The sequence below is a fragment of the Primulina tabacum genome, chromosome 1 (genome assembly GCF_025594145.1).
Source record: "Primulina tabacum isolate GXHZ01 chromosome 1, ASM2559414v2, whole genome shotgun sequence".
Taxonomy (NCBI): Eukaryota; Viridiplantae; Streptophyta; class Magnoliopsida; order Lamiales; family Gesneriaceae; genus Primulina; species Primulina tabacum.
Genome location: NC_134550.1, coordinates 38,087,694 through 38,101,355, shown reverse-complemented (window position 1 = coordinate 38,101,355; position 13,662 = coordinate 38,087,694). Strand labels below are relative to the sequence as shown.

The window sequence follows — 13,662 nt, the reverse complement described above, 5'->3', positions numbered from 1 at the left end:
AGTTATTTTCATTGTTTTTAGGTTTTTTTTACACACACAGATCAAACTTGATTACTCTTTTAAAAAAAAAACTGTATATATAGTTTCCTATATTAATTTATTACAAAGAAATCTACATTTGCTTTATGTTAGTTTATATTTATTTAATTGGCATACATTAACAAAAAAGAAAATATAAAATTAGACATATAAAAATATAAACACATATTTATCATCTTTAAAGTATAAAAAAACATATACAAATATAAACATATATTTATCATCTTTAAAGTATAAACAAAAAATCGATCATATGTTACACAACAAACTGGGGTAAATACCTCAAAAATTGAGGTGGCTGTACCTAGTATAAATGAAAGGCGAGAAACAGACGGCCAACAATTTCTTGTATCATTAACTTCTTATTATTCAACATTACCTTTTCTTCTAACCCAATTACTTAATATTCCATAGTAGATCGGGTTCATAATCGAGATTCATACATTAATTATATTTTTATCATATAAATTTATCATTTTGTGATTTTGATTTTCTATTAAATTTCAATCTTGGTCCGTTATATTTGTTTTATTACAGTTTTAATCATTTTCCGAATTAACGCTAACTAAACTAATGTGATGTCGACAAAACACTGTTATATATAATGTCACGTTACTCACATACACTCTTCCGATGAATGTAATTAACACGTACATGATAATAAAGCTCAAGCAGATATCATCTCAGGCGCAAATAAATTAAGATTTTAGTCAAATATGATATTAGCGAACTTCAGAATAATGCCAACATAAATCCAAAAGAAAGAGTAAGTTTCACTAGAAAAAAAGAAAAGAAATAAATAGTAGAATATTTTGAGCTAATACCTTTGTCGTTACATCACAATGGTAATTGCCATTAAAGTGATTTTTCAAAAGAATATCTAGCCTTATTTTTTTTTACATCAATAATATTTTGAATATTATTTAATAATATCTGAACATGCTTGTATGTAAAATGTTATACCTGTATAATAAAAAATAGAAGTAATTCAAGGAGGGTGGAACCTTTTCAAAATCATTTATTTAATTTAAATATAAAACACAGCAATTCCCAGCAAAATACCATTTGATTCCATCACAAAAGAAACACAGGATACTAAACCACACACACCAAAAGGAACACTTCTCATTGTCATCAAAAGGCCAAGAAAATCCTGTGATTGACTGAATCTCCAACTCTGTTCAAAGGGGCTTCCGAACCAAGAAGAAATACATCGCTGTAAAGATTTCCATCCTGATAATAAGAGACCTTTTAGTATTAATTGTGGGCGAGACCGAGTCTTATGTAAACTCTTCAACCACAATTGCTATTTATGATAATGTTCCTTAGCTTAATAAAAGACATCGTTGTCAGAACGTTATGCCAGGGTAAACAAGAAGCTATGACGCAGAGATACAGGCTCAATGACTATACAAATAAAATGAAAAATCAAGAATATCAAGTAAACATACATTCCATTTGAGCTTATAATGGATTCACTATGAAATTAAGAAGTATTAACGTTTTCAAATTCGAAAGTTGCAACTTCAACTATCATCCAAAAACACAAAAAATAAGGAATTTCCAAAATTATTTTTAATACTCTTAATCCGAAATTCGATAAATATCAAGAGAAATATCCCTCCATGTTAAACATTATTGACACTTTGCATAGCCTTGTCCAAAGAAGACAATAATGATGCATGAAGCAAGTGCCTAGAAGGTCAGGGTTGATAAGCATTATGACGACAATGAATTTCTATGTTCTCTTTGAATCTCTACTTTCTGGAGAGAAATTCGAAAGATACAAAATTACAGGCAAACATGAGTTAAAAAGATGCTTACTTTCCTCCATCCACAAGTCCTTCTGCAGCTTTCTCTAAGAAAGCTTGAACCCTTTGACTTCCCTTGGGTGCAACTCCAATTTTTTCTAGAGCCATCACCTGCAGATGAAGATTTCGGATGGGGAAAAGATCTTTACAGCGAGAAGAGAATAAATATTGGAAAATAAGTGAAAACCAACACATACAAGCACTAATTTAATTTTTTTTTTTAAAGGAAAAAGGTTAGCCATTTACCATGTGTTTTGTGATGAAGCGTCCAATCGCTGTCAAACGGAAACTGCTGAGGGAGAAGTGACTTTTATCCAAAGGTAAGTACCATGGCACGGGTGAGTCCACTGCGAGATCTTTCTCCCACACAACCTTTAGAAAAGGAAAATAGAATAATAAAATATTTGTAGAAATTTAGGAGATAAGCATAAACACAAACATTTTGTTACTCACTTCAAAACCAGCTTTTTCAAGTGCTTCAAGACATTGCTGTGTCGTCCTTATGTCAGGGAGGCCATTACCTAGTTCTATTTCTGCCTGTGTTGTTTGAATTTCTTATCAAATTCAAGAAGCTGTGGCCGGATTAGCATTTATGCACATTTTCTGCAAAATGGTAATTACCTTAATCTTTTGGTGTTCCTTATTAATTGGGTCGAACGCTTCAGTCATGCACCACTCATATGCAGCAAAGCACTGGCCTGGTTTAAGTACTCGATATATTTCTTTATAGCATCCAACCTGAACAGCATGAAAGTAAGACAATGGTGACTCAGGAAACAAGATTTAAGATTTGAATGCACATAAACTGACATACCGCATCTGGGGCATGGCAGGTTGCTTCAATAGCATACACTGCATCAAAACTATTATCAGGAAATGGCATATTCATGAAATCAGCCTGCATGATTATGAACAAATGATAAGAATGCACAAAAATAAAAATCCAAATACAACACAAACTTATTTAAACTTGACTAACTTTAACAAAGTCACAAGTCTGGTGCACTCCTGCAATGCGGTTAAGTTTCTGGCACCATTCAGAGACAGATAAATGATCACATAAGTACTGGGAAACAACACTATTTTGGTGAACATAGAGAAAATGTTGTGTCTAAAAATGCTAAACAGAACACCGTCTCAGTGAACATATGGAAATGCAGGTGATAAAAAATCTCAAATGATGTTATTGGACTAGACCTCAAATTGAAACAAGTTCGGTGATAAAACATGAGTATGTTGCTGCCATTATGATATTTCAGAATGAAACATCAACCTCAGAAGAAAATATTTGCAGCATGCCACTGATCAATTTTTACCTTTCCTCTAGTTATCTGGTATTCATTGTTGTTCAGACCTGTAACTGCAGCAGAACTGCAAAAAATGGTGATAAGAGGGAGAGAGAAGGAAAACAGATATGAATGGATACAGAAACTCCTACAAGGTCACTATTTAACTGTACAGGTATAGTTGTCAAAAGCACGAAGCGCAAAAAAATGCTCATGTGTCTTTGGGGCTCAAAGCGCAAAGAGAAGCGCACGCTTTACGGAAAAAAGCAATAAACCAAATATTATCAAAAAAATATAAATAAAATAATAAGTCTTTTAAAAATGTTGTAGATGAAATATTAAATGTCATAACAATCGTCATCTTCATCTTCCAAATCTACGTCATCAGCACCTATCGCTTCATATGCATCCATCGGTATCTTCTTCAGTTTCATCATCAATGTTTATCTCTTCTTCATCCACAAGACTAGTTCGAGTTGAAGATTGCTTTTTTTTTGCTGAAGTGGACGATGATTCTCTTTTTGAAGTAGATGCATTTCGAGATCAAAGTCATGTGCACTTTCACCAACCCCAGCCGCATGTGCTACATGACTCCAAGTCAAATTATCATCTTCATAGACAAAATCGTTATCATCATTGCCTTTATTACTGTCATCCAACTTTCCCAAAAACCACTCATTACTATCATCTATTTCTGACAAAGAAACATGATCAATCTTATCTCGCATGGCATATCTTCTCCTCAACGCTTAGTTGTATTTGATATATATACCAAATATTCAATTGTTTGAGACAACCTATTTTTTTTTTTTTATAATGTATCTGACAAAAAATTAGAAAGTAAGAAATTAGGTTCATACTCCATAATATAAAAATTAATATGTATAAAAAACTTCTAAATTACATATTGAAATTCACTCCAATTACATTTACAACCTGAAGCAGAGCATGTGAGATACAAAATCTTCATTGCAAATGTTTTTAATTCAGGTGTTGATGCAACATTAGAAGACCACCAATGAGCTTGAAAGTGGAAATACAAAAAAATATAAGATTAAATTTCTTATCATCCAAAGTTTATATCTATTGCACTAAATATTATTTACATGGTGATTTTGAAGCTCTTTGTCTGATAGCCATGGGTAAACCAAAAAGTCTCTTTTTTTGTATTTCTCCAATTGATTTGTAATCCTGGTTTTTTTTATTTATCCAATTGATTTGTGATCTTATCTTGTAAATCTTCACATCGCGACAATCTAGCTATGAATTTGTACAGAACCTCCAACACTTCTTCATAATTTTCTATGTCACGATTAGATAAAAGCCGCATGCAAAGGATGAGGGAGTTGAATGTTTCATCTTTTGTCGATGATTTTAAAAATATCACGATATTTATCTTCATTATTATCAAATGATGCAGCGACAGCTTCTTTGGCTTTGTCCATTGCCTCATAGATGTAACCCATAGTTGAACCTTATTTCACCGTCTACCAGCCGCAATACTTTCAACAATGGGCGGCCGAATTTTAATGCAAAAACTGCAGTTCTCCAAAAAAAGAAGGCAACAATATCACTTCTGCTACAAGTTTTCCAGCAATCTCTTTAGAATATCGACTTTTTACCCACTTTTTATATGTAAACATCTATATCATATTTGCTTGTTGAACTTGAAACCGCTTTAAAGTCAAAAAAGTTGTTGCGAAACGAATCTTTGCAGTTCTTACCATGTCTCCCTGTCCAATAAACTCTCTCATCATGCTCATTAATTGTGTTCTATTGTAAATATAACCATTCACCATCAATGGCCGTTCATGCGATTTTTTGAGATTAGGAATTTTGAATATTTCCTCAAGCATAAAATCTAAGCAATGAGTTGCACATGAAGTTCAATACAAGTGTTGAAAATTGTTTTCCAAAAGACGACTTGAAAAAATAAAGTAAATATATTTAAAAAATTAAAAAATCTGATTTCTAATTCATTTTAAAATTTAAAATATTACCTGCTCTCACATTGCAGCTTGCATTATTTGTTACAATCTGAACTGCATTTTGTTCTCTAATTCGATTCACAATTTTAGAAAGTAACCCGTACATCTTATCAGCAGTGTGAGAATAACTTGAAGCATCCACCGATTCAACATATATGCTTCCTTTAGAACCATTTACCATAAAAATTTTAAGAGTTCTACTTTTTTTATCCTTCCACTCATCTGCCATAATTGTGCAACCATACCTAGCATGATTTTTTTCGTGTGATTTGATAAGCAGGTTCTATCTGTCAACTCCTTCTTCAAATATTCTTACTTCGTGATATGATGGAGGTTTTATTCCCACTCCACAAGTCCCAATAGCTTTGATACAAGGCTACAAATAATCATATTTAACGGCATTGAAAGGAATTCAGACATCATACATCCACATAGCAAATTTCTGAACCGCATCTTCTTTAATTTCTTTTTATTTTCATCATATTGGCCTTTATTTTTTGCAAGTCTTTATCTGAAAATTTCTTCTACATTTTTCACAAAATAAAGGTCAATAGGTCCTATTTGTTTACACCTTTTACCCTACACCATAGGATGGATACTGGAACCGGATGTCGATCATTTCCCTTTCAGTTTAGTTTGAATAACATCTTCATCACGATCTTCTTCCAACATCATCTAAATGAGGAATATCACTCATTTGATTCTTCAAAGTATTTTTTTTTCCATTATCTCTTTAATTTCTTCTTTAACATTCTCTGGACATTTCAAATAAGCTTTCACATTTTTATTACCCCAACTAAATGTAGCTTGTGCAGATATATCCCACCATTTGTTATTTTACCACAAAAACAACAACATACAATATTTCGATTTTTAGGATATGGAAGTGTTGCATTAACCAAGCAATATCCTTTCGATTTGATGGAATTGTTGTGTTTGACATGGCTAAATAACTCACAAATAAATAACAATCACCTATTATTAAAAAACAACATTTTAATTTTTTTACAGAGATTTTTAAAATTAGGATTTACCAATTTTGGACAGCAAAAGAGAAGGAGAAACACGGCAAAGAAGACGGAGCGACAGTGGCAGCAAGGCAAAGACGCATTGGACAGCAAGGCAGAGACGTGGTGGAGAGGCAGTGGCAGAGGCGAGGCAGAGACGGAGGCGATGAGAGGTGAGAAGCAAAACAAAGATGGTTTAGTTAGGCTGGGCTTAATTTTGTTTTTTAAAAATTGTAAGGGCCGTAGGCAGACTTAAAATCGCACTTTGCATAATCTTAAAAAGAAAATGGTTGTGCGGCTTCTATGAAGCGCATATTATTTAGGGCGCAAAGCGCATTAAAGCGCTAGGGTACCCTGGAACCTGAGGCGCAAGGCGAAGTGCACGTTTTATCGAAATAAAGCGCATTTGGCGTAAATTTTAAAATTCAATATATACAAAGTGATTTATACAATAAATCTATAATATTAAATAAATTAGGTATTTTTCACAAATATAGCAAACATTATAAATAAAAATTAATGAATAGATAATGTAGCGTAAATCAAAACCAGAAAAAAACTTTAATCGTCTAAAATTTATTAGTAAGTCATCAATTCATAGTATATTGAGAAAAAAACTTCACATATCTAAATCATCAAATTCCTTTTCATCATCCTCAACTATATCATCATAATCATATCATCCAAAACCATTGTGAATCATGAATGTAGAACAAATTAAAGTAAAAGTTTGCATAAAGGATTACAGTATCATCTAAATCATCAAATTCATCATCTTACTCAACTATATCATCATCGTCATCATAGGGGGAAGATGACAATAAAAGTTTGCACAGAGGACCTTTGGTACTTTCTTATAAAAAAGCTTTGCATAAATGAGTGACAATATGGTTTTTTTATCATTAAATGGCCATGAGCTTTGCTAATTGGGCTTAAAAATTGGTTGGGTTCGAGTTAATTTTTATTTACTTACAAAATATCAACTAGCTTCTCGAAAGCGCACACTTCTGCACCTCTCGATGTCTCGCACCTAGGCAGAGGCGCAAACTTTAATTGCGCTTGTTTCAAGTATTACCCCTAGGCGCAGCACAGCCAGGCGCACGAACTATGATGAAGCGCACAGGCGATCGTCTTTCTCCCCTAAGCGAAGCGCACAGAAGTGTGCGCTTCGTAGACTTCCTGCGCTTCTGAGTTCCTTGAAGCGCAGGCCTTGCGCCTCGGGTCGCTTAAGGAACCGAGGCAGCCTTTTTTGACAACTGTGTATAGGTACAACTTGATATGTTTTGTCACAATAAAACTAATTTTGTTAGATCTCCCAGATCGGCTATATTAAGTCATTGGGAGTTGTATTTATGGGTTTGGACAATCCTCTCCCTTGAGCTTGCCTTTGACGCTGAGTTAGACACAAGTTTCAATCTTAACTTGGTCTGCCCCATGGGCCACCCATTAATATAAACTTCACACTCTAGTTGTTCATTCCTGGTGTGCTAGATAGACTTGGACCTAACTCACTCCAAAGCTAGCTCAAGGAGAGAGGATTGTCCAAGTTCATATATACTACTCCCAAGGACTTAATCCAGCAGATTTGGGACATTTAACACACCATCTCCTGCCTAAGAATGAATAACTGGAGCGTAAAGTTTACATTATAGGATGACCCATAAGGCAATCTAACACATAACGGTAAGTCTGGACTCTGATACCAAGGTTAAGATTGGAACTTAGACCTAACTCAACTCCAAAAGCCAACTTAAGGGGGGGAAATTGTCCAAGTCCAAATATACAACTCTCAAAAACTTAATCCAGCCAATGTGGGACATCTAACAAATCTTCTTCACGTCCAGAATGAACAATTAGAGCGTGAAATTCACAAGACATTATCAGGTGGTCCATAGGACATTCCAAAATATATCGATTGCCTGAGTTTTGATACCATGTTAAATTGACATTTGAACTTAACTCAACCCTAAAAGCTAGTTCAAGGGGAAAGGATTGTCCAAGTCCGTGTATATAACTCTCAAAAAGTTAATCCAGCTGATTTTGGATATCTAATAAATTTTATTTGATTGAACACTACTCAAAATAGGCAAATAGTTGTTATACACAACTCTTATTCCCTAGTAGTATGCTGGAAAGTGCAAAAAATAAAGTAAGCAAACACCTGAATTGAGCGATTTCTCTTAATGGTCCACCAATTCCACATCCTACATCCAAAACCTATATAAATGGAATAAACCTCAAAATTGATTAACAGAAATATATTTAAGTCAACAGAAATTTAATTAAGTATAGAAATGGAATTACTTTCTGTCCTGGTTTGAGGGCAAGTTGTAAGGCAAGGAAGTGCTCATGGCGCTTGATGCTTTCTCGGAGAGACTCTTCTTTCCATCTGTGGCATATTGTGGTAATCTTATTTAGCAACTGGTACAAGATGCAACTTAAAATGGTCTCAAATTTTCTATACCTTACCATATTATATGTAAACATCATATGAAGGGCCCTTCATATTCATGAGATTTTCGCGGAAAATGAGAGCAACTATACTAGATAATGAATTTAAACAAAGAAAAATGGATTGAAGCAGCATTTTCATTTCCTATTGTGTATTCTATAATATATTACCGAGTACATGAGGAGCCTTCCGGCAAAACATGATTTAAAAGATGAGTATATCTAAAGAAGAAAACAATTCACCTGGGTGCAAAATGGAATGATTCTCCCCAGCCATACTCGTAGAAACTTGTGACGAGATCATAGTACTTATTCACCTGGTAAATTGAGGAGACAAAACGAAATTGTGTAATGACCTGAAGTATCATAGTAAACCAAATATAATCAAAAATATGCAGAGCGCAAAAACAGTCATTTATATGCTGGTTACTAATAGTTTAACTTGTAATAACTGATGATGATACCAAGTTGACGAATAAAATTAAGGAGTCAAACTGATGGAGACAACAGAATCATCATAAGAATATTGTTTTTCGACAAAAACAATGGCCTTTACTTTACGTTGTGGTCTATCTTCCTTCAGATCCAGAATAACCCCCAAACAAAACAAAATTGTTTGGCCTGGTTAAGGAACTTAAAAATTTCAAGTTTGGATTCTTATGAATTACTAACCCTACTCTATTTTGACACCACTATGATCAAAAATAACTATCTTGAGTAGGTAGACAACTGTGAAATCATAGTAAGCAAGCCGCAGAATAGCTCCAAATTTTAAAACCTTGACCAGCTCGTATTTTGTTACTAAAGCGAGATACAATTGAGAATCACTGAAAACACGAAAAACAACCGAAGAAAGAAATGATGTGGTATGTTTCAGATTAATAAATGAAAGGCTTTTTGCAAAGAAAAAAAGAGCTAGAAAATAAAATGAATTGAAGTAAGGACTTAGCACTAGAAAGATATTTCTCACCATGTCCGTGTAGTTATCTTTTCTCTCTTGCTCTTCACCTCCGTAACAAACATGATATTTTTCATACCTGATTTAGAATTGAAAATTCACAATTTCGATGAAAGTAATTAAAGCACGAACACATCAAATCCTCTGACCAACACTAGGCAAGAGAGAAGGAAATGCAAGATGAAAAAAACACAAGGTCAGATTAGAATAATTAGAAAATAAAAGTTTGATTTTTAATACAACTAAAACATGCACGATAATATTAAAGCTGCAGACAAGGAAGTAAAACATCGTCACAAATTATGTATTCGTCAAAAATCCCTTCAAATTTGATTTTCCCTCGTTCGTTGTAAAATAGACATGATTATGTGAGTTTAATGGAATAGAAAATCCTGCAAATTCTATGAAAGTATAGCCTGGAACAGAAAGATTTCAAATGTATGTTGTCCTTTTATCTGAGGGCATATCATCAGTCATTTAAATTGGCAATATGTTTTTAGAAGCTTAGGTATAAGATTAAAAGTTGTAAAAAATTGTGTCAAAAAATCTGCTTAGTTAAGTCTATTCGACAAATACAATGCTAAGCAAACTTAAGTCTGGTTATAGACCATGACAGGATTTTATCTGTGCCAATTCATCAAATTTTCGCACGTTAAGAACAGGAAAAGGAAAAAAGAATATAGAAAAATGATACCGTGGATGATTTATTGGTTATTCAAGTACGGAGAAAGAGGACCGCATTTCCATCCAAACATGTGCTCATGTGTACTGGCTCTAAAAATAATAACCAGACCTCGGACATAAATAAAGCAAATACACATGACAAAATCCGAGAAAGTTTGAATCTTGCACCACATGCATTGATCAATTTTCTATATTCCTGAATCTTACCACAAGTTTACCCTAAAATTCACAGCAAACTGTTGTTAGTACTATTATCTTAATCAATATAATTTTTCAAGAAAAAAGGAAGAGTTCTTATTTTCTCGTCAACCCAAAGACACATACCCGACTAACTACATCAAGGAATAATAATACCTGATAATAAGTGAATCATAAAGCCAATTTCGAAAAGAAAAGAAACAGAGTCAACTGACAGATTAACTCAGAAACACCATCTCAGATTCTAACAAGAGAAAGTGGGATCAAGTCCAAACTTTAAATGGAACAAACAACTCAGATTCATATAGCAATAACACATTCCGGTACAACAATCACATCTCACGGTAGAAGGGAAGAAAAGATCGGTACTTGTCAACAGCCGAGAGAACATCACTCTTGTCAATCTTCCCTCCAAGCCCAGATGCCAGATCCAATGCTCCCGTACTCGACATCTCCCCTCCACTCTTCCAAGACTCTATCCCACCACAAACAACAAAATCAAATCAAAAAATAATAAAAAGGTAGACTAAAAGAAAGAAGCAGAACACCAAAATTACAAAATGCAGACTAACAAACCACAATGCCACTGTTACTCACACTACCAAGGAGGAAAACGTGAAGAGAGCCTCTTGACAAGACTCTTTTTCGAAGTTGTGGGGATAAATGAATTCCAAATTTGTATGGCAGGGAGAAAATGGGAGTGAAAAACAATTTTTGAAATGGAAAATGGAAAAAGGTGACAGCAAAGAATTCAGAAGTGGTGGGACTTTTGTTGTTTAGCTGTTTCCTAAACGACGATGTGTGTCATTCAAGGGTAGGAGTGGTTGCCATGTGTGAAAAAGTGCACGTGGATACTGTTTTTCTTCAGCCGTCTAGGCCATCCTAATTCCTAGGTTTAATCAGCCACTGAAATTATTTTTCTGTTTTTTTTAATCAATAATATCTATTTGTTATTGTTCAATTTTTTAAAAGAAAATTAAAATAAGATCCATTTGTTTTCGAGATCATAAAAGTTATATTCAAAATAAATAAAACTATTAAGTTGATTACTGTTAATAGAAAAAAAAAATTACGTGCTTTGTATGTGGAAGCAATTGCTTTGATAAAAAATAACTGCCTAATTGAATTATTGTTATGCCAACTTTTTAATTATTTTATTTCAATTTTAATATAAAAATATAGTTGTACATATATGTTAGGATCACATTAAAATTTAAAGGATAGTGCAACATCCACCCAGTCAGTTCAGTTATTCAACCCTCGTGTCTCAACATTAAAATCATCACCTGCATTATTCACACCTAGTGAGTATATTGATTCAACAAGCCTTAACCATAGTAACAAGTAATACGCATATATCCACATGCAACAGCGAATATATTTTTAATAAAATTAGTTTTTTCATGAAGATGTATAAACTTAAACCTTTCTTTCAACATATACATATACACATACGTTTTCATCATTAATTGTGATTTTCGTATCAGCTGTTTGTCGATTGATCAATCTTACTGATAGAGGTCATATTTACATATTTTAGTGCATTGTGTGAGTCTTAGTTTGCATCGTTTTGATTGCATGAAGTCTGCATTTTGTTCATTTAATCTTAAATTATTGCATATAATCACCGCTCACTGAGTTGTATGAATATGCAGGAAAAACGACGAAAAAAGAGAAAATTCAACCGGAAGTGAAGTTGAGGACAGACCATTCGGCGCATGCAGAAGCCAAGGAAGGAGTTGGGCAGGAGACCTCGCGCTAGGGCGGTAATTCTTGACCATCCCAGGGCGAGCACAGCAAAAATAGGAGGTCCGGACAGAACACCTCGCGCTAGGACGGTATTTCTTGACCGCTGGGACCGTCCCAACGCGAGAGGCTGAAGAAATTACAGAGGACCTCGCGCTGGGGAGGTAATTCTTGACCGCCCTAGCGCGAGTAAACATGAAAATTTTCCTTATTAGCTTGTATTCAACTTGGAAGGTGAGTGGCTGCAAAAGGAACCCTAGGGACGAAAGTTCAAGGACTTTTGAGCAGCCGCAAAGTTAGGAAGAGAAAGAAAGGCTTGGAGTGGAAGATTTCAAGATTTTCGGGCAACGTTCTTCGCTTTTTCGTCACGTCTAGTATTTCTATTTTAATTTCTCTTGGTTAAATATTGTTTTGCTTAGTTTGATCATGAATTCGAGTAGCTAAATTTCATTATTTGTTTGGATTTAAGAGGATCCTACCCCGAAACCGTGTTTAGTTAATTTATTTCTCGACTTTTGATTTACTCTTGATTGTGCTATTATTCTTATTGTGTTGTTGAAGCGTAGCTAACTTTAATAACGATTTCATATTGCGAGTGAGTTCGAGAGAATATTTCGTGATAGAAACGAGTAGAATAGTCCGTGGATTTACAATTTACATAGATATATGAAGTTGGATACATGTCAATAGTCATAGTCCAGAAGGTCGAAAAATAGGGGATTTCATAAAACGATATGCAATTCACCTTTGATAAATAATTAAAGAGATTTAATTACTTCACTGTGTCGAATTAGTTGGTATAGCTCGAGAGAGCGTGTTCAATTGGATAGGAAATCATGTCGAAAGACTAGATAATTGTTGAGCTGAATTAATTAAATTAGTAGGGCCAGGTGAACCTAGATTTCCAACAAATTCATTTCTCGTTGAATATTTAATCAATCATTTTATCTTAGTCATTTTATCATTTAATCAGTGAATCATTTCGTTGAATTTTTATTTAATCATCGTAGTTTTAAACAATCATCTGAATTATCGTTGCTAAAGGTTTAATAATTGCGAAATACAGTCTTTGGAGGAACGATACCCGTACTCTGGTACACTACGCTATTACTTAATATCATGCGCTTACGATTATTTCGAGCTTGAATATTATTGATTTTTACCAAAGATTTTACGGTGCAAGTTTTGCTCGATCAGTCTTTTTGTAGCACCATAAGTCTGTCCTCCAAACTTGTAAGAAATATTTCATACATATCTGCACGAGATGGATGAGTTCTATCTGTGGGTGAGGGAGATACATGAGCCCTATCTATACGAAATGGAGACAGAGTGGGCTCTATCAGCCTCTGCGAGCGAGCCAATACTCTAGATCGCTGAGAAATATGTACGAGACCTATCTATGGATGGCCATAGAGATGTTATGTGGGACCCGGATGCTAATCATCTTATTAATCGTCATTGGGACTAATTTAATTAATTATAATAAACAGGGTC

General features: G+C 34.1%; 1 protein-coding gene across 4 annotated transcripts; it reads right to left on the bottom strand.

Moving 5' to 3' along the window:
* Nucleotides 1-1,037: 1,037 nt before the first annotated feature.
* On the bottom strand, nt 1,038-11,172 carry LOC142544125 (cycloartenol-C-24-methyltransferase-like). Of its 4 annotated transcripts, none has more exons than XM_075651202.1 (14): nt 11,020-11,172; nt 10,792-10,897; nt 9,553-9,619; nt 8,826-8,899; nt 8,436-8,520; nt 8,293-8,348; nt 3,167-3,221; nt 2,830-2,877; nt 2,665-2,748; nt 2,472-2,588; nt 2,304-2,387; nt 2,097-2,222; nt 1,864-1,961; nt 1,038-1,272 (listed from the first exon to the last, which is right to left on the bottom strand). In XM_075651202.1, the coding sequence occupies exons 2-14, from the start codon at nt 10,872-10,874 to the stop codon at nt 1,221-1,223; spliced, it is 1,029 nt and encodes a 342-aa protein (XP_075507317.1). In that variant the 5' UTR covers nt 10,875-10,897; nt 11,020-11,172; the 3' UTR covers nt 1,038-1,220. The 4 variants fall into 4 exon arrangements, with proteins under 4 accessions (XP_075507317.1, XP_075507321.1, XP_075507331.1 ...); XM_075651206.1 differs by having other exon boundaries at nt 10,999-11,152; XM_075651216.1 differs by having other exon boundaries at nt 11,025-11,150.
* Nucleotides 11,173-13,662: the final 2,490 nt, after the last annotated feature.

Coding starts and splice junctions, on each gene's coding strand:
- LOC142544125 (XM_075651202.1), bottom strand. CDS start 10,874: ATGTCGAGTACGGGAGCATTGGATCTGGCATCTGGGCTTGGAGGGAAG. Junction 2,749..2,829: donor AGACTTGTGACTTTGTTAAA/GTTAGTCAAGTT, acceptor ATAATCATGCAG/GCTGATTTCATGAATATGCC. Junction 1,962..2,096: donor GCTTCATCACAAAACACATG/GTAAATGGCTAA, acceptor CTTCATCTGCAG/GTGATGGCTCTAGAAAAAAT.